The 24218-nt window shown below is 38.4% G+C and overlaps 1 protein-coding gene across 1 annotated transcript in view; it reads right to left on the bottom strand.

Annotated features, from left to right (window-relative positions):
• Window positions 1-24218, bottom strand: part of CNTNAP2 (contactin associated protein 2) — a 1342199-nt gene that overhangs the window by 780536 nt on the left and 537445 nt on the right. The window contains exon 10 of the mRNA XM_044920022.1: window positions 23025-23196. Within this exon, the coding sequence (XP_044775957.1) occupies window positions 23025-23196 (172 nt within the window). The remainder of the gene's footprint in view (window positions 1-23024; window positions 23197-24218) is intronic.

Below are 24218 nucleotides of genomic sequence, written 5' to 3'. Positions count from 1 at the left end.
TTAAGAGCACCTCTGAAGCCTGTTTCTCACACTGAAGCTCCAGGACAAGGAGATGGGTCTTTTTCATAGGCACACTGGGGATATGTGTTTGAGTCTACTCTCTGTGCAGTGCTCTGGATGTGGCAGCCCAGAACCATCTTTTTCATTATTATAATCCCACGGGGCCCAGGAAGGCAAGCCCCTCTGGCCACTAGGGTTAGGTGATCAAGGGGCATTATCTGTGTGGACTGCACTCACCTGCCAGCTTTGCTGAGTCTGTGGGGAGTGCTGAGGCTGGGGTACACCTGTGGCTTTAGCAAGACTCTTTCTGTGCCCACTTGCCCTAGTAAGGTAGAGAGAGAGTACAAAAATGGCACTCACCAGCATCTTTGCTCCCAAACAAAGTCTCAATTGTACCTGCCCCTCTGGCAGATGCTTTAAAATTAACAAATCGATCTCCTTCACATAATATCCAGTCACCACTCAAACTGCTGCTTTTGCACTGTGTCCTTGGATAAATAAGCCTATATGTGAGCCCCTCACAAAGAGTATCTCAAATCACCATAGCCCCCAGGGTCCTCTGGACATAAGCCCCACTGGTTTCCAAAGTCAGACGTTTTTAGGGCTTCATCTCTCCACTGCAGGTCCCAAGAGCTGGGGTGCCCAATGTGAGGCACAAACCCCTGATACTCAGGGAGAAGCTGTGTACCCAGGATATGCCTCCCTATTGTGTGTCATTGCACCAGAGGTGGGTTTTTTGGCAAGACCACCTCCCTGCCTCTCCTACCCATCTTGATGTGGCTCTTTTATCCCTTCTTGTAGAGAGAGCTAGCTTTCCATTCTTTTTCAGCAAAAATTATTCCATATGTAGTTTATTGTTTGCCCAAAAATGGAGAGAGCAAAATAGTCCAGAAATGTCTTTAAAAAAGTTTTTAATTCTTTTCCAAATAAATACCATTTAGTTGCTTTGGGGGAAAAATGATTTGGTGTGTCTGTGGGAGGAGGTGAGTTCAAGGTCTTCCTATGCTGTCATCTTGGACCACCTCCCCACCACCCCTCTCTCCTTCCTTCCCTCCCTCTCTTGTATGTGTGTACAAAACGTGTGTGTGTATATATATAATATACTGATATTATATATACGGTATATGTATATATACACACATACAAGGATATATCAGATATCCAGATAGTTTAATTGTGGAATTTAGATGTGGATAAATATACTATAATTTATCTTTTAATAATATTTTAAATAGAAAAATGGGTGATGTAACTGAATTTTGAATAGAAATACTGATAATCCTCCAATGTCACATTTCTATATAGAAAAGAAACTGTAATGTCTATCATCTATTAAGATTTCTTTTTAAAAATATTTTATTTATTTATTTGACAGAGAGAGAGAGACAGTGAGAGAGGGAACACAAGCAAGGGGAGTGTGAGAGGGAGAAGCAGGCTTCCTGCTGAGCAGGGAGCCTGACGCGGGGCTCAATCCCAGGACCCTGGGACCATGACCTGAGTCAAAGGCAGACACTTAACGACTGAGCCACCCAGGTGCCCCAAGATTTCTCTATAAAATTATTTCACAGTAAAGTATTTCCTATTTCTCTAATATGATATTTTTTTGTATAGACATGAATGAGTTACTAAGAGAAACATGGATATTAGAAAATCCTCTCAGTGTAAATTAACTTTTAAAATAACATTTTAAATGATACTAAACACTGCTTTTCAAAACACCTACTCATTTGTTAGCTGCTAAACTGACAATGAGTCAGTAATAGCTTAATTCAAAACAGTGATAATATATAGTTCATAAATGTCAGAACCAAACTCTTTGAGTACAGATTGCATCTGTGTTCTTCTTAAGTGTACTTCTATACTCCAGAGACAGGCTTTTCTGGGGCGGCCCACGTTACAATTACCAGGGATTGTTGTATTCTCATCTATGGAGATGAGCTGAGAAAACACCCCCTAACCTCTTTCTTTGTCATGAGTTTTGTGTTCTCAGCAGACTAGATTACAAATATTGACACAAATTTAGAGTACTCACCTACAAATTCATGTCTGCAACTGAGTTGTACAGTTTGAATTCTTGACTGCTCTCAGAAATTGTTCATAATATAATATTAGTGCAGCATATAATTTCCAACAAATCTTTTCTAGTGTCAATCATATGCAATGTAAAATCTATTTAGAAAACTAATACAATATCAGTATTTAATAATCCCTTTTAAAGTGTATCCATTTAAATAGCCTTTCTGGATACACAAAGTTTCAAATGTTCATTCCAACATCTCTGCTGCCAATGGTAACCTGTCAGAATGTGACAGAATGAAGTTATAAACATGCACATCATTCACTGTAGCATTATTCACTGTGGTCAAGATATGGAAACCTAAGTATCTGTCAATGGATTAACAAAGAAAATATGATATATACATACACACAATGGAATATTATTCAACCTTAAAAAGGAAAGAAATTCTGTCATTTCTGACAATCTCGAGGGCATTATGCTAAGTGAAATAAGCCAAAGACAAATACTGTACCGCAAAACAAATATGTGGAATCTAAAAATAAATAAATACACAAAAAGCCAAACTTATAGAAACAGGGAGTGGAATGTGGTTGCCAGGGGCTGCAGGGTGGGGGAAATGGGAAAAGGTTGGTCAAAGAGTACAAACTTTCAGTTATAAGGTAAATTCCAAAGATCTAATATACAGCATGATGACAAAGTTAACAATTCTGTATTGTACACTTGAAAATTTCTAAGACAGCAGATCTTACGCATTCTCACCACATACAAAAAAGGGAACTCCATGAGGTGATGGATGTGTTAATTAACTTGATTACGGAAATCCTTTACCAGTGTACAGGTATAACAAATCATCACATTGTTAACACTTTAAATGTGTTACAATTTTGTCAATTATACCTCAATAAAGAAAAAAAGTGAACATCTTGAGTTGTGTACAAATGAATACCACAGCTTCTCTTCTGGTCCTCCATAAATATTGTTGAATAAACAAATTAATGAATAAATTAAATCTCTTGAAAAATTCAGGGAGCAATGGAACACACCCTATTTCTAACTTTATTTTGCTCTTCTTGTTTTATTCCTCTTGACAGCATTACGATACTTAATGAATTCACTCTCATATCAAAAATTGTGGTGTTCAATATGTACTTTGGTGGCTCAGTTGGTTAAGCGTCTGACTCCTGATTTCAGCTCAGCTCAACGGGCACTGGGCTCTGCGCTGGGCGTGGAGCCTGCTTAAGAGTCTCTCTCTCCCTTTCCCTCTGCCCCTCCCCCCACTCGTGTGCTCTCTCCCTCTTTCAAAAAAAAAAAGATTATACTTAATATTTTAGAATGACTTCACATGGCTGGGGGAGTTTTTTTTTTTAAACAACACCTAATAAAGATGATATTTTGACATACAGTTTTCTCATTATACTGGACTTAAATAGTAAGTGCAGATTATTGCCTTCATTTCTGGCAATATACACTATATGAATGGTGTAATTTATAACTGTAGACAAATTAATTCCATTAGCAAGTTTAGTGGTTTTTTTTTTTTTTTTTTTTTTACTTATCCCAAAGATAACATTGGGATTATTCGCAAATATGAATTTGTACCTTTTTCTAGCTGGTAGAACCTCTGCTTCTAAGGTTCCTTTGATAAAATGACTAGGTAGGAAAGGAAAACTGACTCCTTTCGTCAGCTTTTTTATCCAATACAGCAAATGGCAAAGCAAAGACTCAAGAGAGAGCTCATGGCATCAGATTAGTGAATTTCAGAGGGACCACAGCTAATGAGTCTTCTAGGGCTCCAACTCTAGATGCATGAAACAGGCTCATGTGCTGCTTGGCCCACACCTGAGCCCAGATGAAGAAAAAAATCTCTGTGAATTCTACATAGTAATATTGGTAATATATAACTAAGCCAATAACCACAAAAATGCTGGTAAACACATCTAACAAGGAAGCTCCAGCTGGGTGTGTTGGCTAATCCCGTCTTTCCAACAAATATAATAAAGCTTCCAAGAAACTTCAAGCCAAATTTCAAGCGCAGGCACAGGAAATATATTAACTTCTGCCTTCTCTTTCTCCCCTGGCCCCACTTTTCAATCTTAATTGGAAGGAGGCATTTTATAAATAAAGTCATTAAATAAAAATGAGTCATCCTGCCAGACAGTGTGCTATGATGTAGAACATAGAGCTTGCTTTTTCCCCCCTCTTTTTAATATTCCAACCAAACATTTAAAAAAAAACTCTCTATAACCCTGGCCACTTGTCTGCATCTCTGTGACAGAACATAGGGCCCACAAGGCTGAAACGCTGCCAGGAGGAGTGGGGGAGGGGGATTCATCAGGAGGCAAGCGGGGCATTCCTGTGGTGCTGCGCTTGAGTTTGAAAGCTTTCCAATCTGTGAGAAGGTGAGCCACAGGGAACTTGCTCGCAGGCTGGAAGATGGTAAGACAGGCAGGGGGCAGAGTAAAGATAGGAGGGCAAGGATTCTCCACCCCGGGAAATAAACACTCACTCTGAACCTTTTTATTTGAATGACTATTTGTTTACTTGCTCACATCTTCTCTCATACGGTGGTTGCAGATTCAATGTTTGAAAGCTGCTGGAGTTTTTTTTGTAATACTGGTGTTGAGGGAAATGCTTCTGCGTAGGCTAAATATGTTTTATTTTTAGGAAACATGCTTTGAGCCGTAGTATTTCTGAGTCCATATAGTAATGAGTACTTTCAACACTGAGTTTAGCAGAATTTTGATTTTCTATCAGGCACGGTAGGCATAAGAGTGCACAGGGCAGGATCTGCTTTAGGCTGCATTCCCCAGTGAGAGTCAAGCTGGTGCTCCCAGACTTGGAGGCATTGCTGAAAGTGATTTCTTTACCTTTAGCTACTATCCCGACTTGTAATACAGTAGAAAGTTGGTTAACTTGTTCTACTTTCTTTTTTTTTTTTTTTTTAAAGATTTTATTTATTTATTTGACAGAGAGACACAGTGAGAGAGGGAACACGAGCAGGGAGAGATGGGGAGGGAGAAGCAGGCTCCCTGCTGAACAGGGAGTGCGATGCAGGGCTCGATCCCAGGACGCTGGGATCATGACCTGAGCTGAAGACAGACACTTAACGACTGAGCCACCCAGGCGCCCCCTTGTTCTACTTTTTTTCTAGAGAAAGTGTCTTTGTCTTTGAATGAGTCTTACTCCATTACTAACAGGTGATAATGAAGAAGTCCATTGGCCAGTCAATTGTTTGAAATTCAGGTATGTCTTGCCCTTTTGGTGTAAAAATATGTTGCTGATGGACTTGTTTCCCAGGCCAGCCCACAAAGCCTAGTTCTGATTATCAGCCACTGCTCCTAAGTTTTAGACTATTGTTACTACGGGGAATTCATGTGTAATTTTATATTAGGGCTCTAGGAAAACATTTCTGCACTTGGTGATGGCCCCCAAATAACAAACTGTACCAGATGGACAGAAGGAGATGTTCCTGGAAACATGTGACTCCACTAGCTCACTGCGCATCTATGTCTACTTAAGAAAAGTTATTACCCCGTTTGTATGTTCTGTATTGAAGAATTAAGGTCAATTAAGTGAGAACCAGAACTTTCTCAGGGCTATTAACATATAGATGATTCTTTAACCAAGCATTCGTATATCAGAAACCTCCCGGTCAGTAGAAGATGGGCTTTCTTCTTTTACCAAGGAAAAGCACCAGAAATCAAAATTTCTGATTTCCCACCAATGAAACTTTCATTGTGGAAATCATCAGGATACGGTTTGGGAGGAATATTATTAGTTTTAGAAAATAAATAAATACCATTGAATTATGGTTTCCATCACTTTGTGAAACTGCGGATACTGGCATGTAATTATTATGCAGTTATAAGTGATTTTTAGGGAACAAAGGAAAGAAAGTACCTAGAGCAACATGAATTAACTCTTACTTCACTATGTTACTAATTGACTTCCCTTATTCATCAAACCAGCTTGATAGCAAACATTTCATAATAATTGCACTAACTTTTGTGCAAATTTTAAATGGCACCCTTAAAAAAAGTCTTTTCCTAGATTTTAATTAATCTTGAATATTTAATACACTTTTGCATAACTTAAGCAAGGGCTTATCTTTTTTTCTTGCCTAGGGCTCCTTGAACTTTAATTAGTATGCATCATATCTTACAAACTTTGGTGTTGCTTTTAAGGAGCAATAATTTTGATCCATTTAAACTCACCACCATCAGATATGGGTTCCATATAATAATAATTACACTGCAAAGGAAAGAATAAGAATGAAAAAAGAAAGGGAAGTTTTCCGAAATTCAACTTTTGTTTGTAGGTGTTCTCTAAAATGCCAGAGATGAGTTATAGTAGTTCTAAGTATTTCCATATTACTTCTGTGATACTTATCAGTTATTCGGGTGAAATAGTAAGAAAGCTAGGATTATACTTAATAGAGAGAATAAGATTGTATCTTATACAAATGCCCCAAATACCTTTCCTGCTAGCCCTCCCACAGAAGGAAAACTGACACTGATCTTTTGAAAGAGGACAGCAGCTGTTCCAGTCAGACCCAGTGACCGGTTCCTACGGGGCACCTGACTCAAAGGCAGCCAAACCATAGATTTAAGATGAGAGCCTGGTGAAAAAAGATAAATTGAGCCAACATATTTCCTCTCTAGCATTTGAAGGAAGAGCTAAAAGAACAATTGGCCAGCTAACAATGAGAGCTGAGACAAAGGAGTTGTAAGACCAAAATAGGGCACTGTGAAAAAATCTGAAGTTATATTCATTTGGATGGATTCAATTGTAAATAACAGAAAAGATAACTGAGTCTGCCTTATCAAAAAAGGAAATTTACTGGTTCAAATAAGTGAAAAGTATAGAGGTGAGTGTAGGCTTGATCAAGTAACTTAAAGTCACCAAGATTCTAGCTTAGATTCTGTCTTTCCGAGGGTTCTCCACTTTGTCTCCAGCCTAAGGCTGCCCCACTGCTCATGATCCCAGACGGCTTTCCAGGATGGCGAGCCTCAATCATGTGAAAGCAGTCTCAGAGGCCACAGTTATAACTGAACACAAATTAGTTTCTCTGAATCCAAACAGAAACTAGAGGCTGTTGGAAAGGGATGGGCTGGGGGTTGCCCACAGAAAATTGGTTGCTGAGAAAGTGAGCAACGCGTACCCATCACAAAATTTGAAGAGTACAAAGTCTATAAGCAAAGCAGTCCTTTTGGTTTGGGGATTAAAGTGGGGAAGTGAGTTCATTATAGTTCTCATTGTTCAGGCAGAGTATCTGGGTGAAGACCCATGAATTTGTGCCTTTAAAATGGTCTCGAATCAAGAATTTCTGCTCACTTCAGTCACAGTGAAGTCTGTACCTGTTAAGTAAGGGTGACCTTGAATCTTGGCTAGTTCAGTGTAGGACCAGTTCATGCCTATTGTATTCCTTTCATTCTCAAAAGTGGCAGTCATCCTACTGTTATGACCTCTACTTTTGAATTTCTATGCATTTGTCCCTAATTGTTTCATGTATAGCTTTATGATAAGTTGTCTCTACTTGGACTAGTTTGAATTGGAATCTGCAGAAGATATTTCTAGCATGAAGAAATTCCAAGCTAGGTGGGAAGCAGGGCAGTACCTTCTCCTCAGAACTGAGGTGGGAGAGCAATGGTGAGGGTCCTGCAAGCAGGGTCATGGAGAATATTCTGGATGACTGAGGGGAATCTGGAACACGGTTCTGGTGAGAAGTGACAGAGCTTGGAGTTTCCATGCTCATCTTGGGTTCTGCCTTCCATCAATTCTGAGCTAGAGAATGACATTTCTTCATAAATTAACCAGAGTCTTTAATTTTTTCCCCTAGTTTGTTTATAATCAAGAACCCTGACTTAGACAGTTTCTTACAGTGAGTGGGTGAAATTAAGACATGGTTGTTATAGACTCATCTAGGAATGAGTCAGTCAACAAGTAAGGAGAAACCGTACATTTAGATTGTTATATTGTTTATATCCTTTCAACACTAGAGACCTACAGTGACTTACTGAAAAACAGCTTTCTGTTTTCCTTTCTAATAGTAATGTAAGTCATAGCAGTCTAGAGATGGCAGGTGATACAGGTGAGAAACAGAAGGACTTCAGTTTTGGGGTGCCTGGGTGGCTCAGTCAGTTAAGTGTCTGCCTTTGGCTCAGGTCATGATCCCAGTGTCCTGGGGTCGAGCCCCGCATCAGGCTCTGTGCTCAACAGGGAGCCTACTTCTCCCTCTCCCTCTCCTGCCTGCCTGCTTGCTTGTCTGCCTACTTGTGATCTCTTTCTCTCTGTCAAATAAATAAATAAAATCTTAAAAAAAAAAAAAAAAAAGAAGGACTTCAGTTCTGATTAGTTCCTACAGTCTTCCAAGCACCAAGCCAGGCTACTTCATACGATATCATTTCTATATCATCTGCTTTGGCTTATTTTCCCTGGAAATGATAAAGAAAACAGGCTTCCCTCTTTTATTAGCCACACCACTTCAAAGGCCCACATCACTAAAGTCCCCTGAGCTGCAATTTCCACACACCTGGGAGCCAAGATGCAGAGCCCACATCTTTGTCATACTCGAGGTGTGGCTCATGGACCAGCAGAATCAACATCATCTTGGAACTTGGGAGAAATGTAGAAACTCTGTCCTCACTACAGACCCGCTGAATAGAATCTATCCTTCAACAAGATCCCAGATGATTCACATGCACATGAAAGATTGAAAAGTGCTGGACTAAAACATGTACTCTCTAAAAAAAGTAATTGATTGTTTTCCTCATATTCCTGTCTCCCCACCCCATGTTCACCTGCCCATGATGAGTCTGCATCTCCAGCAAACCTCTCCATCATTCACCCCTTTTATTGAAAGCACTCCTCTTGGCACAGCTATTTATCTTGTAAGTATCTTTTGGACTCTAATTTTTATACCCATCTGTTTCAGCCATGCTACAGCAGTCCCATCTACTCTTCCAGTTCTTTACAGTGTTTTCTCAGGGAACTGTTGTACTGGAACCAGCTCCTTCTCACCTTGACCACTCTCCCCCTGCATTTCTGTACACTCTTGACTACAAAATCTGGTTTCTCCATGAAGAAAGATTTATCTAGGAAACTTAGCAAGAGAAACCAGTCATTTTCCTTTTCTATCCAACTTACTGGTAAAAGAGAAGAATTTAGAACATTTCATAATTTTGAATGCTTATTTAAAAACATTTTCTGTAAACTCTTTTCTGATATAACCATTTCTGGGATTTTCTGACCACCGACTCAGATAGGATGTGTGGGGAAGAACAACGCGGAAACATTTTAAGAATAAATAAGTGGGCTTTCCTTCCAATGAGTAACATCTGATGACTCACTTCTTCTGGAATATATACAGTTACAAACAAGCACATGCACACATTCTAGAAGGTAGTGGCTTCTGTGGACTATGGACTAAAACACCCATTCTTAGAATTTTTTTCAGCATTCTGAGAATTTGTGGCAACTTCCAATTCAGCCATATCACATGCCTTGGTTTAAACTGTCCATTATTCCCAAGATAGCCTTGCACCTTATCATCTGATGCTAGCTCTTTTGTCCTTGAAGGGTCAGTTTTAATCCCATTTCTTTCATAAAACATTGCTGAATTCCTCCATCTGAAATTACCCTTTTCCTTCTTTGTACTTTCAAAGGCTTCCTGTTAGCATATTACTACCAGACTCATTCATTTATTCTATTAAAAAATATGTGTTGAGAGCATATCACAAGTCAGGCACTGTATTAGGCACTGCAGTCCGAACGGGGATCAAGCTCAGGTCTGTTTCCCATTTAACATCAAAGTTTAACGTCTAGAAGAGGAGGTAGAGATGTACTCACAGTCTTGAATGTGTGATTTTAAAGAAGTTTAAAAGAATCTGATCCAGTTTTAGAGGGCCTGGGATGGCCTCTCTGGGGAAGTTATCTTTGAATTGATCAGAAGGAGAGGAAAGCAAAGGAGAGGTGATGAGTGGTGGGAGTGGAGCAACTCTAGACCCATGGCACAGCACAGGCAGGGGCCACCAAGAGAACAGTCCAGGCATCGACCAAAGGCAGCGTGGCCGCAGGGTGTGGAGGAGGGTGGTATAAGATGAAGCTGCAGAGGGAGGCGAGGGCCAGACCAGAAGAGCTCATCCACTACTTTTAAAGATCTGGGTCTTTTCCCTAAGGACAATGAGCAATTACTGATGAATTTCAAGCAGGAGAAGTTTACACAATCAGTACAAAAACTAGAATTTATACCTACCTCTGCCATTCTATTACAAAATCCTTGAAGACAAAGGCTTCAAAATCTCATTCATCCTTGAATAACCCAGAGTATCTACTGCCTAACAATGAAGCTTCATGAATATATTTATTTTTGAATAGTTGGAAGAAAAATATAAAATATATAATGAATAAATTAGATAAAGGCTGCCTCAATTTTTTTTTTCCTGGAAGCATACTTTAAATTTTTTTGAGATATCAACTGGGCTTTTAACTGCTATTTGTTTATCCCATCACAAATTGTCCTCTTCCACCTCAGTAACACACCCCCAAGTTTTAGTAGGCACATAACTACCTAGAGTAAGAGACTAGAATTCCCATTCTATCTTGCAACTCACTCAGTCATGACTGAATCTGGCCAGTAAGATGAAGGTGAAAGTGTTGCATGGAACTTCTGAGAAGACTTAAATAAGAAGAGTTATTTAAAAGGGAAAGTGGGCCCTCCTACTTTCTTCATGAAAAGCAGATAAAATACCTGGCGTTCTAGCAGCCGTTTTGTGACTAGGAGAATGGAAAACATGAACTAAGGAAATTGGAGCAAAATGTTAGAGTCTGGATCTCTGCTTTTGAGAGTCACCAGACAAGCTTAGATTGTCTATATCATACATCTTACATGTAAAATAAGAAATTTCAGATTTGTCTAAAAAACTGAAATTGGATCTTTGATCCTAGAAGCTGAAAGCAATTTCTAATTGAGACCCAACCTTTTACTTCATGGATATTGATGTATACACATTTGAACGAATGCAGATATTTTAGCAGAAGAAAATTAAGCTTTGAACACTAAAAAGTTCTAACTTGTGCTCAACTAAAATATTGTCTACTTAATTTAGGCCTCTTTTTTTTTCATTGAAAACTTTTTATTTTATTTTTAATGAATAGGGAATTAATATTCAGGAGAAAACCAACACATCTGGCTTCTAAGTCTGTAAAGGTTTTCTCTGGAGATGGTATTGCAAGCAGATTTAGGGCTTAAGGAAACTTCGAACTAATTAAAAGGGACTGTGAATTTCAGAAGGATGCCAGTTTCCCAGACCTTCTGGGAATCCCCATTGTCTCTGAAAAGAAATAATTCTAAAGGATAACTTACTGAGTCTTATCAGAAGTTGCATGAATCTTTGAAGTCACCTTTGGAAAAGACTGACACAGGAGCTGGAGAGCCCTTTCTGGCTGCAAAGTATCTAGAGATTCTAGATGAGCACTGTCCAACAGAAATGACATGGGAGCCGCATACCATATGTAATTTTAAATTTTGTGATAACTGCATTTAAAAAGTAAAGAGAAAGAAGTGAAATTAATTTTAATAATATATTTAATACAAAATGAAATCAATTAAAATTATTGAGATATTTTATATTCCTTTATCTGTACTAAGTTATTCATAATCTAGGGTGTATTTTACAGATCAATCAATCTAATTCAGATCAATTAGAAGCGGTCTCTGTTTTAGTGCCCAGCAGTCCCATTTGACTAGTGACTGCATACTGGGACAGTTTAGCTTCAGTCTTCCCCATCTTCCTCTTTATTCCACTGTCATTACCTGTGCTTTGAGCCCAGCTTTGCTTTTCTTCTTTTAACTTCCTCTCTTTGACCTCCCTCAAATGCTCAATTGCTACTAATTCTCACCATTTTCTAGATCCCAGCAGAACCTTACTCTAACAGATATACCCATTGCTAAAAAAAAATATTCAAGTAAGACACTGTTCAGGGATTTGTGAAGGTAACTTAGTCTTCCACGCAAGCCTTTCTCACTCAGAAACCAGTTTCTCTTTCCCACCAATACCCTCTTGACCTCCACATCTAATGAACTTACTCCAAATCCTGTAACACCTTGGATTTACCCTTTTCCATCCATTTCTATCACTACACCAATAGTTCAGGCTCCCACCACCTCTGCTCCGATCATCAGAGCAAATGTCAGTGATGCAAAATTTATTTCCCTGTAAATCCTTCAATAGTTCCTTAATTGCCCAGAGGATAAATTTAAAAAGAATGTAGCAGACTTTTTTCCCAATAGGTTCTCCCTAAATTTCTAGCCTCAGACTGTCACACTAAATTTCTAGTCTCATCCTAATAGCTACCAGTCTCTGGAAGACCCTATGGTAACTATTTGAGTTCCCTGCAAGCTTCTCTGTTCCTCACACCCATGGCCTTTTGCATGTGCTTCCCATCCAGCTGGAATGTCCTTCCGGTGTAGGTGTGAACTGCTCCTCTGTGCAATCTCCTCCATCCTCACTGGAAATCCCGGGCAGAATTCGAGCTGCCATCCCTTGTGCATACTTTCTCAGTTTTTTTCAATAATTGTGTTTTTTGTTTTTTTTATGTCTGTCTCTTTTACTAAGGATGTGAGGTCCTGAAGGTTATGTTTTATTCATCAAAACTAACACCATCCCTGGCCCATGGTAGGTAATCAATGAACAATTATGGAATGAAAGGGTGAATGAATGAATGAATGAATGGCCCCCTACACCATTTAGTCTCAACGGTCACTCTCATGTCAGAAATATGACATGGCCATCTGTGTCTCTGCACTTCTGCTCACCTGCGTTCACCTGGCATGCTCTTTGCCTTTCTTTCTTATCATGAGGTTACTGTTTCTCCAAAGTTCGACATGTTCTCTGAAGGCTCCATCAGCCACCGCAGCCCCCAGCAGTCTCCCTTCATTAATTTCCCTTAGAAGCCGTTCTCTGTAGTGATCCAGAAGTTCATGCTTCTTAATACAGCTTTTTAAACAAAGTTATGAATGTTTCCTAGTCCCATGGCTAAATTAGTATATTCCTTGTGAAAAGAGATTCTACTTTGTATCTTGTGGTTTTCTCATTGGGTAGACCAGTAGCAGTGCTTTGACCTACTCAGGAGATTAAGAAATATCTCTTGAGTTAATACACTAGAACAACCACGTGCCTCTTTGTGTGTGGAATGTCTATCTAACTTCAGAAATGGCACTCTTGAAAATTGCAAAGGTTTTCCTTTCCCCCTTAATTTTGGAATGCTTAAACCTTCAAGAAACAGGAATAATAATTCACTTTCGTGTCACATTCATTTGCCCAGAGAGGGTCTTCACAGTAGTGTGTTCATGAAAATAATTTTCATGTTGATGAAGCCTTTTTGGGACTCTGCCAAACAACCAAAGATCAGGAAACCACTGGACTAAAAGTTTAAAGGCAGCACTTGTTAAAGGCAAACAGAATTAGTCTTATAAACAAACGCTGTATGGTACTTAGAGTCTATCCTTATCACAACTGTAGGTAAGTCTACTTAAATCAATCTCTTTAGTAATTAAGAACCCTTTTCAGATATTGCATTTTATTTATTAAAATTTATTACAGATTCACTCTTCAACCACATTCCAAACAAACACACACACTTCGCCCCCGCCCCTTCCAGCTGCATTCCTCCCTTGCTCATGTAACATTATTTTTGATATAAGCATAATTTGGCAAACAAAATGAGATTCAGACTCTAATAAGTTCCTCAGTGAATTCACAGACAATTAGTTAACAATTTTAACAATTTTAATTTATTTTTATTATTATTTTTTTGAACAATTTTAATTTAACTTATCCCCCCCGCCACCATCATGTAAATTCAGTGAGCCACTTGCCAGAGTGAATTGCTCTGGGCCTGCTGATTGGAATTCTACAATTCCGATCTACCAGTCTTTCTGAAGAACCAGTGCCAGACATAAAGCATCACCCTCAACTTTTAGTTTTGATTTCTTAAAGTGCAGGGAAAACTGAAGTAACCAGGGAATCTCTGCAAATTTTTACAGTTGGCTTGTCCATACCTACACTGAGGGTTTTGTTTGTTTTTAGCTACTTGTCTTTCTAAAACCTTTTAGTTTGGTTTTAACGGAAATTATTTCTTTTTGTCTCTACTCATTTGAAAATGCATTTAGTACTTAATCAGACCAAGTTATTACAGTAACAAGTATGACTTGCATTAACATATTTGGGAATGAACAATGGACTCCCACACAACATGTGGGAATGTACAACAGATGAAAGATGGTAGCCTTACCTACTAGCTCAAAAAAACTCTTCATCCACTAGGATATAGGTACCATTCTCTGTATTTTACAAAGAGAATAGGGAGTGTCTATTATCTGTAAAGTTGGTTTAAGGGGAGAGCAGTTGAATGAACTTTCAGAAATCAATATAAATTTTGTAATACATCTAAGTAATTGACAAAAGCATTATCTTAAGAAGAAAATATTGTTAAGACAGATATTTTAAATATATGTTTTTAATCACTTGCTTTTGTTTTTATTTTCCAGGTAATCTAATATCCAAAGCAAAAAACAAAATTTAATGACTCATTTCAATCTCTCTGTAGTTGATTTAGTTACATGTTAAAATTATTTCTCTTTTTCCTTTTCGCTTATCTTCAAACACATAACTGTTTTCTGACATTACTTTCATGCACTAGGCCTTCCTTGGGATTTAAATGTCAAAGCACAGCTATATGTCACGTCAAAAGCAAATATAGTTTCTTTTGTCCTAATACATGCAATACATCAAAGAAGAATAAGGGTGCTGTTGAATCTTAAAATGGTTAATTCAACTTTTTTCTTCTCCTTTTTCTCCTAGGAGAGTTATCTCCTCTGGCATTTCACTACTGTACTTTATTTTTTACCTAAGTTTTGTCACTCAAGTACTCTATTTGTACTTAAAAATAAAATCACTTTGAAACCACTTCAGAGAGGCAACTGGCTTGAACACGGTTTCACCTGGGTGTGTGATACTTTCTGGTCACTGAGCTCATGTTTTTGTGCTAGGTAGAAGACCATGGCTTAAATGTGTAAGTATCAACAGGAATATAAAATCAATGAAATCCAAGATGGGGAATGCCCGGAGATAAGGTGCAGAGACAGACATATCTATAATAAAGAATCACAACATGAACTGTCATATAAGAAAATAAAGCTGGATTATGTGACTGCTCTTTTTTCTGTTTATTTTGATCTGGTGATATGGTTTTAGGACCCTGAATAACTCTTCTCCTCAGGATGTTTCCCCCAAAAGGAAATCCACCTTCATGCCTGAAAAATTGCTTATTGGCTGCACTTCTCCCAAAACGAGTTCCAGCCAATCTGCTCTTTGCCCCTTTGGAGTTTGATGAGCTCAGTCACAAAGCTGCCAAAATTCAGCCAGGCACAATGTTCTGAATAGTGTAGTTCACCTGAGAGGCCTTCTGTCTCCCTTACCCCTTGTGCATAATTACCATGAAGTAAAAGTAAGATGTTCCCAGAAGCCTGCAGCTGGAGAAGTAAGAACCTAAGGGTAAAAGAGAAAATGTCTCCTAATGTACATGAAGCACAAGCACAGCTTGACACCAGCCTCGCTGATGAATAGAACATCTCTTAAGGAAGAACAGAAGGGACCAGTCAGCCTGGAAATGTGTGAAAAGGCGTTAGACCCAGAGGCTAGCAGTTTGCAGTTAGCAAGATCCAAGTGAAGGAGAAAGAAAAGTCTGGCATAGATGTTGTCACTACAGAAATATCCATGTTTGCGAGACAGGCTTTCCCTTTCCTATGGTGGACGTAGTTTTTAGATATTTCAATTCAAAGTTCTGGTTTTGTGTATTTTCCATGAAATTCTTCTTGTGCTGTGGCTGCCCACTCAGAAGATTAAGGACACTGTCATGGGGGGGGTGCGCTAGGAGCATGCACCTTTGGACTCTGGACTGGAACAAAAAGTTAGCAGTCAATTTTGACAAGATAGTCTAAAACAAAGAGGCTTTTGGTTTGAAAGAACTAGGTCTTTGAAAGCAAAAAAAAGAGGTACCCAAGGTTTAAGACAATTTAAGTTCTGATCAATGACCCTCCCCTTGGTCTCAGGAGGGAATGTTCACTGCTTGATGTGATCTTCCGTATTTGTTGACTGAATGAATCTCAAGAGACTTAGAGTCCTATGACAGTGGTGGCTTGTGCCCTGCTTTCTGCCTTTGGGAATCTGATTTATAGAGGCCTCACGTCAGCCTGAGGTGGGTGCTGCAGAGTAGATATGGAGGCATGACAAACTGAGGGAGAGGGGCGCCTACTGTAGCTGTCCCCACCGAACACCCTACCTGTTCACACAGGCCATCATTCATTTCGGCTCCTATGCAGTTTGCAAGAGATCTAGAAATCACAGCATGTCTCTACGAGGTCTATTAAAATGTTTAGATGGCTGGCAGACAAGAAAAAGGGAATCTGGAGAAGGAGGGCAGAGGGTGCACACATCTTGAGTGACCAACCATCCTGCTTTACCCAGAACTGAGGTGTTTCTCCTGGCACTCGGTTCTCAGTGCTAAGTGCACCAGTCCCAGACAAACTGGGAAGAGCGATCGTGTTACACAGATCCCAGAACCTGAGCCCAGCAGTAGCTAAGGCATCATCCAAGACCAGCAGAAACAACTGCCAGAGCAGGGGGCGGTTGGGACAGACTCCTACTCCTGGACACTCAGCAGGCTGGAGACCCGCAGGGGAGCCCAGAAGGAACTGGAGTAGAGCACGTGGAACAGACCCCAAGTTAAGTAAATTGTTTGGCCCTGCACCAAGAGTCTTGCCGGAGGGGTCAAGGCCACTCAAAATGGACAATAGCCCAAAAAGGGAGTTTGACTTTTGATTAAGTTTGAACCCCATATTGATTGTGGTTATTATATATGCATAGAATATATAATATACATATAAAGTTATTAGAATTCCCAAAAGTATGTGTTCAAATATTTATTTTTTTCTGCTACTGTGTGGAAATGGGAGCTAATGAGCAAATGAAGATTTATTTTGGAAGATAAAAAATGTTACTTGTGGGGGTGCCTGGGTGGCTCAGTTGGTTAAGCGACTGCCTTCGGCTCAGGTCATGATCTCAGGGTCCTGAGATCGAGCCCCACATTGGGCTCCCTGCTCGGCGGGAAGCCTGCTTCTCTCTTTCCCACTCCCCCTGCTTGTGTTCCCTCTCTTGCTGTCTCTCTCTCTGTCAAATAAATAAATTAAAAAAAAAAAAGTTACGTGTGTTCTTCATCTAAGTTAGGACTGTAAATTTTAAACCTGCCTTTATAGAAACTTATGATCTCCTTCTGAACTGATAGTATGAATCTACTTATTTGCTGTTCACCTTTCCAACAGAGTCAGGTTAGTTTTGAGACAGACACTGTATCTATCCAACCCTCATTTAAGTGCTCTTATAAAAAATATATATATATATATACTTATTCTTTTCTCTCAAGGAAAAATATCAAACTGGGTAGATGTTCTTGAAAAGAAAGCATTGAACTAAAAAATAAAAACTGGGTCTATGATTATGCACTTCCATCCAAAAATATAATGAAGACTTAATTACTAACTCAAATATAGGATCCAGTCTATTCAGTTTCTCAAGGGGTAATTTTGTAGGCTGTGGTTAAGTTGGGACATTTACTCTTCCTTTTCCACTCTCTGTGCTATCCAGAATGCTTATCGGTTTTGTTTCTTACTATATTTACAAGGGAGGTTACAGGAAAGGTAAAGAAGATTCTAATTCTAATGAACTACTTTTACTGGTTTTTCTACCCATTGCTGATTCTAACAATATAAATGTGCTTTGGCCTCTAAACGGCCATTTGGTCCCCAAAGTTCAATCTCTGGGGGACATCACTGGCATGCAACTTAATATATCCTAGAATAAATTTACCATTTTTTCTTTCAAAGCCATTTCCATACTTGGGAATTTGTTCCTCTGTGTTCTGGTTAAAAAAAAAAAATGTACTGGTTGATTTTAGAGTGGAGGATAGGGAAAAGGCAGATGCTTTTGGCTCCAAGAAGAATAAAACTTGACTCACAGTGACTTAAATAAACAGGAAATGCTTCTCTTCACTTAAAAAAGGAGTCAAGGTTTTGCTGACTCTGGCTCATTTGAGTTCTGGTGTTCTGGACCATACAGGTCCAGGCCTCTGAACAAGGACAGTGGAGCATAAGGAATGACATGTGGATCAAGAAATTAAAACTTCCTCAAAAATACCACAGCTGACTTCTACTTATCGCTCATTAGCCAGGACTGTGTCACATCATCATTCCTGCCTATGACAAAGAAAAAACATCTCTCTGGAGCTAAGCTATGAGGGTGGCCTGAAAATTGATACAGAAATCACAACTACTTAACTAATGAATCGTTGAACACTGCATCAAGGACTAATTATGTACTATACAGTGGTTAACTGAACATAATAAATAAATAAATATCACAACAAGCAAGACGGACTGTATTATTAATATTACTCACAAAAAAGGTAAATTTTGCCAGACCAGTCATGAACACCACCTACATAAGCTCAAAATATTCTACCACCACCTTGTCCTAGATAAGAATCACAGGCAAGCTAATCAAACAGTAACTCCACATGGATTCACAAGTTCCACGGTCTGTTACTGCAACTCCCCTAGTTTACAAATTTGACCAACACCTGCAGGACCTTCCAAGGCTCACTCCCAATTCCCTTCCCTAACTGCCCCCCGCCCAAGCCCACCTTTGTGATGTCCAACTTTAGTTAGTTCTAGGAGTGTTTGGTAGGTTTTTGGCTCTCAGATGCTCACACCTACAAAGAGGTTAGAGAAAAGTGGATTGAGAAGAGGAGTTGAGTGGGCACCTGAAGACATTTGCTACAAGGAGTCAACAAAATAAGGGCACTAGGAGCAGATAAAAGGTGACAATCATCCAGGAGAAACAAAGAAGTTATCTGCTAGATATTTTATCATTTTCAGAGAATATTCTAGCAACCAAGGGTTTGATGAAGGTCCTCCTAAGAGCAGGGTATCCTTCAAAGAGTAAAGCTACAGGCTTCCAATGTTGGAAGAGGCTTCCTGCCCACTATTCATGTTCTCCCCTTCCAGGTCTATGGCTGTTCATGGAATACAGTTAAAGAAACCAGAGGCCCTCAAGAGGCAAACATGAGATTTCATCAGACACAGCATTTTATCGTGTAATCTGCAGATACATGCTTCTTACTTACATATATCCAACTGCCTTCCTGATATGTCTACTTACATCCAGCGCAAATTTCAACACTAAATTCCTGATATTTTTCCTCAACCCTTGACCTATCTTCTCTACCACTAGTCTTCCCATTGGGAGATGGCAACTCCTTCCTTCCAGTTGCTTATACTAAATAATTTGGGTTTATCCTCTAACTCTAATATTTAATCCATCAAGAAACCTATTAACTCTACTTTCTAAATATATTCAGAACTGACTACATCTCACTACCTCTTATGCTAGCACCCTGGTCTTAGGCTACTAGCACCTCTCACCTGGATTACTATAATAGACTCCTTGCTTCTACCTTGCCTCCTCCCACAGCCAGAGTTATCCTTTTAATCAGTAAGCTAGATTATGTCATTGCTCTACTTAGAAACCTGCAACGGCTCCTTCATTGCCTCAGAATAAAAACCAAATTGTTAAAATAACATATAGGTCTCCAAGACTTGGCCTCTAGAACTGCTCTGGCCTCCTCTCCCAAAACTCTACTCATCCTTCCAAATTTGCCATCCTGGCCCCATGCTGATCCTAGATCATGCCAGGCAGCCTTGTTGCACTCACTGTTCTCTCTGTACTGACTATTCTCTTGCCAACACAACTGGCAAATTCTATTATCTCTTTTAGGTCTTCAATTAATATCATCTTTTCAATAAGACTAACTCCGACCAACCCATTTAGACTGCAACCCAACACCTCAATCTCTTAGAATGCCAGTCCTCCTGGATTTGCTATACTTTTTTTTCACAGAACTTATTTCTTCTTACTATAATATTTGCTTATTAATTACATTTGTTCTTCTTCCTTTTTCCTCAGAATGTGAGCTTTACAAGTACAAGGATCTTTGTCTATTTTGTTCAATGATGTATCCTATGTGCCTAGAACAGTGCCTGGCACCATGGATACACTCAGAAAATACTATTGAATGAATAATTCTACAGCTTGGCATGCTCGTTCTTTTCTTGATTCATTGCTGTGCTCAGAAAACAAACAAGTAAATAAAACAAGCCACATGTAAATCCACACACAAAGAAAGAGAAATAAGTTCAAATCACAGGGTATTCCACTATGACACAGAGCAAAACCCCTTTACAATTATCTTCCCCAAATGATTTCCCTAAGTTCTACTCATCAAATCATTGCAGCTGCTCCTTATCATCTCCAAACATTTCATAAAAATTGTGCCTATGGTAGTTTTTCTATTTTTTTACCCTATGTTCTCATTTATCCTTTTTTTTTTTTTTCCCCAAAAATAGCTCTCAAATCAATCATGCTGAGATCTGAAAGGAGCACAGTAAGAGCGAGCCAGTGCAGGCTTACTTAAGGAAAATTTAGATGGTTTGAAAATAAAATGGCAGAGATGGGGCAGTTGCAAAGTTTTAGTTAGAGGGAATACATCAAACCAGAGATGGACTGGGAATGTATCAATGTTATCTGGTGGGTCACTGTTACATGAAGACAGGCTAAAACCACTGGTGCTCTCACATGGAAAGATACAGAGTAAGGGTGAACTCATCAGTGAGCTCCTCAATGGTTGGAATAAGGTGAATACAATCTTATATCATATATACAAAAATATAACACTTCACAGATTAAGATTTTGAACTGGAAACATTTTAGGTAAATAAAAAAATATGTTTTTTCACATACTGGTAATTACTGTACATAAGCTGTTGCCCTGATGATCATTTTGTGATAAATATCCACTCATTATGTTTTACACCCAAAACTAATATATTGTTATATGTCAATTACACGTCAATTTAGAAAAAGCAGTCATTTCCTTCAAAAAATAGAACAAGCAGAAAATGGATTATCTGACGGACTTCAGAATTGCGTGATTTGTCAGAGGTGATGATTTCCCCACAGCCACTCTATTGGGTTATCATCCTGGAGGATAAGCTACAGGATGCTTGGCAATATGGACAACGGGACTGACCCATTTTGGCAAAGAAACATTTTGTGTATTCCTGTACCTGCCAAAAATTGAAGTCTGTATTCCCTATTCTTCATCTTTCCTTGCATTGTTCTTCTCATCAGAAATGCCATTTTCCATTCTCTTCATTTACAAAAATCCCATTCATTCTTTTGGGGCCAATTTAGTACCTACTTCCTCCATGGAAGTAAAACATTAAAGTCTCAACATCTTACCCATATTTATTTGGTAGCAAACAATTTAAATATAATGTCCAGGATACATGCTGTTCGAAGTGAAACAGCAACATCACCATAAAATCTTGCCTGTTTACAAAAGCCGAATGAACTAACTTGGGTGTTATTGACAGAAATTATTATATCATTAAAGCTAATGACATGGAAAATGGACAAGGTACTAAAATAACTCAATATGCTGTATACTTATTACTAAGAAGGAAAATCTTCCTGTATGGAAAACAATTAATAAAAATTTATAGATAAATATCAAGTATCAGAAATACGGTCTTAAAACATTCATTTTTCAGTTTTTCTGATTATTGCTACCACTTGCTTTAGGCAGAAATAATAGCTATTGCATTACTGCTGGTTCAAAAATTAGGAATATATTTCCATTGAAATTGTTCACTGTTCTGTTTAAATATAAATTGTTTAGGCCAACAGGACGAGTATTTGCAAATATGTACTAGAAATAAGAACTATGCTATGTCATCAAGTCTTATTATAAACATATTAAGGCTTAAAAAAGTTACATTCTATAGCCATCATTTAAACTGTAATTTACCATTCACATAGATATAATTTTATTGAGATTATATGGAAGCAAACTTACTTTATTATAGATGATTTTGCATCTTTTTAAGATTCACTTTATGTCTTTGAATGACTTTCCTAAGGATTTCCTCTTAAATGAAGTAAGATTAATAGAGACTGAAAGTCTACACTTTGTTGGGAGCAGACTGAGACTTCTGAAACTTTCATCTTCCAAAATATAAAATTAATAAAATTATTTTTCAGAGTAAGATAGCCCTCTCATGAAAGATTTGAATACAGTTTAGAAAATCACCTACTAAATTCACCAGGTTAAATTCAACACAAAGTCAGATATAGTCTATTTATGGATGAAATATCTCAAACTACTTTTCATGGTGGAATGAAAGGCACTTTTCAGAAGTATATTAAGGTTAGTGTATGTAATGATGTCATAATATTTCATGTAAGAGTTGTATCTTTCTACTCTGTGAGAAGTCAACTAAGTTTTTATAAAAAAAAGCTCCTCCCCAGGTTTGCAAAAATGAATACAAATTAGTTTTTGCAATATTTCAGTATGTATATTTTGTAATCAGACTCAATTACATTAAATTCTGTTTCAGTAAATTCCCATACTGCCTGCCAACATTTTTAAAAGCTTCTTTTCCTTCAGGAGAGGGCTTCAGAGGGGAAAATATGCTGAGGTTGAGTTGTGACCAAGACAAGGAGAGAAGGGACATTTCTGCTTGTGGGCATAGGAAGCAAAATTTAAAATAAACCGAGTTCCTTTATAACTCAGCTGTTGCTTGCAAAATTACCTGCATAATGCTCACATTCACTGAGGGAGATTGCTGTCATCAGAGACTGTTAGACCATATATATCCAGGTCCTGATATAAACATCACCGCCAAAATCACATATATGCTGTAGGCATGACAAATGGCTCCTCCCACCTTACCTCTTATACTGTGTGTGTGTGTGTTTCTCTTGTTCCACAACAAAAGCATGATTCAGAAAGTTTGGGCAATTTGCGGTAGGATGAAAAGACTGCATACCTGTCTATAATGGCACACATGTCGATGCTGACATTCGCAAAACTCCCTGGCCTCCTCTGTGCCACTTCATATAAATTTACCAGTTGGTCATCCACTTGAATGAGCTGCATGCATCCTTGGAATGAAGGCTGAAGGACAGAGTGACTGGAGTTATTCATCTGGTTCAGAAAACCTGTGAGAGAGAAGAAGTGGGAAAGTTACATTCTATGTACAGCATGCTTCACTAAAATTCCTCCAGGTGTCTTCCCTCACTACAGCCATCCTGTCTTATTGATCCTTGTTGATGTAGTGTTCAATGTAGAAGAATGGAATCTTTTGAGAAAGCAGTATTATTTCTGGAGAAGAAGGAAGGGTTGAACCTAAGTAAATGTTTGTTTCTGGGGTCTACATTCCTCATATTTTCTCTGTGACATTTTCTTTCTCAGTCTGTCACATTGCTCTGTCCCTCTGCTCTTGAAGGCTCACTCCTACACTTCCTCACCCGACTCTCTCTTCAGAGATTAAAACATAAAACTTTAGACCTTTCCCAACTATCCCACCACCTTCCTTTTATGCCTTCAATATTTACTTCTATTTTCTTAATTAACCCTAGAGCCCTGTTATGCAGATGTCAAGAAGCTAAACTATTATCGATTATGGTGGATTTCTTTTATGGATTAATGTCTAACTCAATCCAAAGAGATATTTGCATTACAAATGATTTCTCAATTTATAAAATCCAAAGAAACATTATAAAGAAATAAATTTAGGCAGAAGGCTCAGCTACCCGCCTCTGAATATCCATCTTATATACCTACTATGGTATAGGGAGCACAAATGATAAGAAATGAAACTAAAAAGAGAATGAATAGCAAGACAAGAAAAAAAAGAGCAAATACTAGAGGTTCTATTAGGGAACAGAAGATACATATACTAAGTTTAAAATCAGATATTAAAAATTTTATTGAAAAATAACTTTAAAATAGCAACACCAATTACTTAAATTATGCCTTTTTAGTAGGAAAAAATGCATAATTCTTAGTATGTGTATTAAATCTGTAAGCCACAGGAAAAAAATATTTCTCTAACTCATTAAGTATCTCCAGAAAGTCTCAAAAAGCATCTACTTTTCATATTGTTCCTCACACCAAATTATCTACCAGAGCAAATTTAAACTGTACTAGTTTGTCTGCTTAAAATTCTGAAGTTATTAAA

The sequence above is a fragment of the Neomonachus schauinslandi genome, chromosome 12 (genome assembly GCF_002201575.2).
Source record: "Neomonachus schauinslandi chromosome 12, ASM220157v2, whole genome shotgun sequence".
Taxonomy (NCBI): domain Eukaryota; kingdom Metazoa; phylum Chordata; class Mammalia; order Carnivora; family Phocidae; genus Neomonachus; species Neomonachus schauinslandi.
Note: the sequence above shows the minus strand (reverse complement) of the source record. Positions and strands in the feature narration are given on the sequence as shown.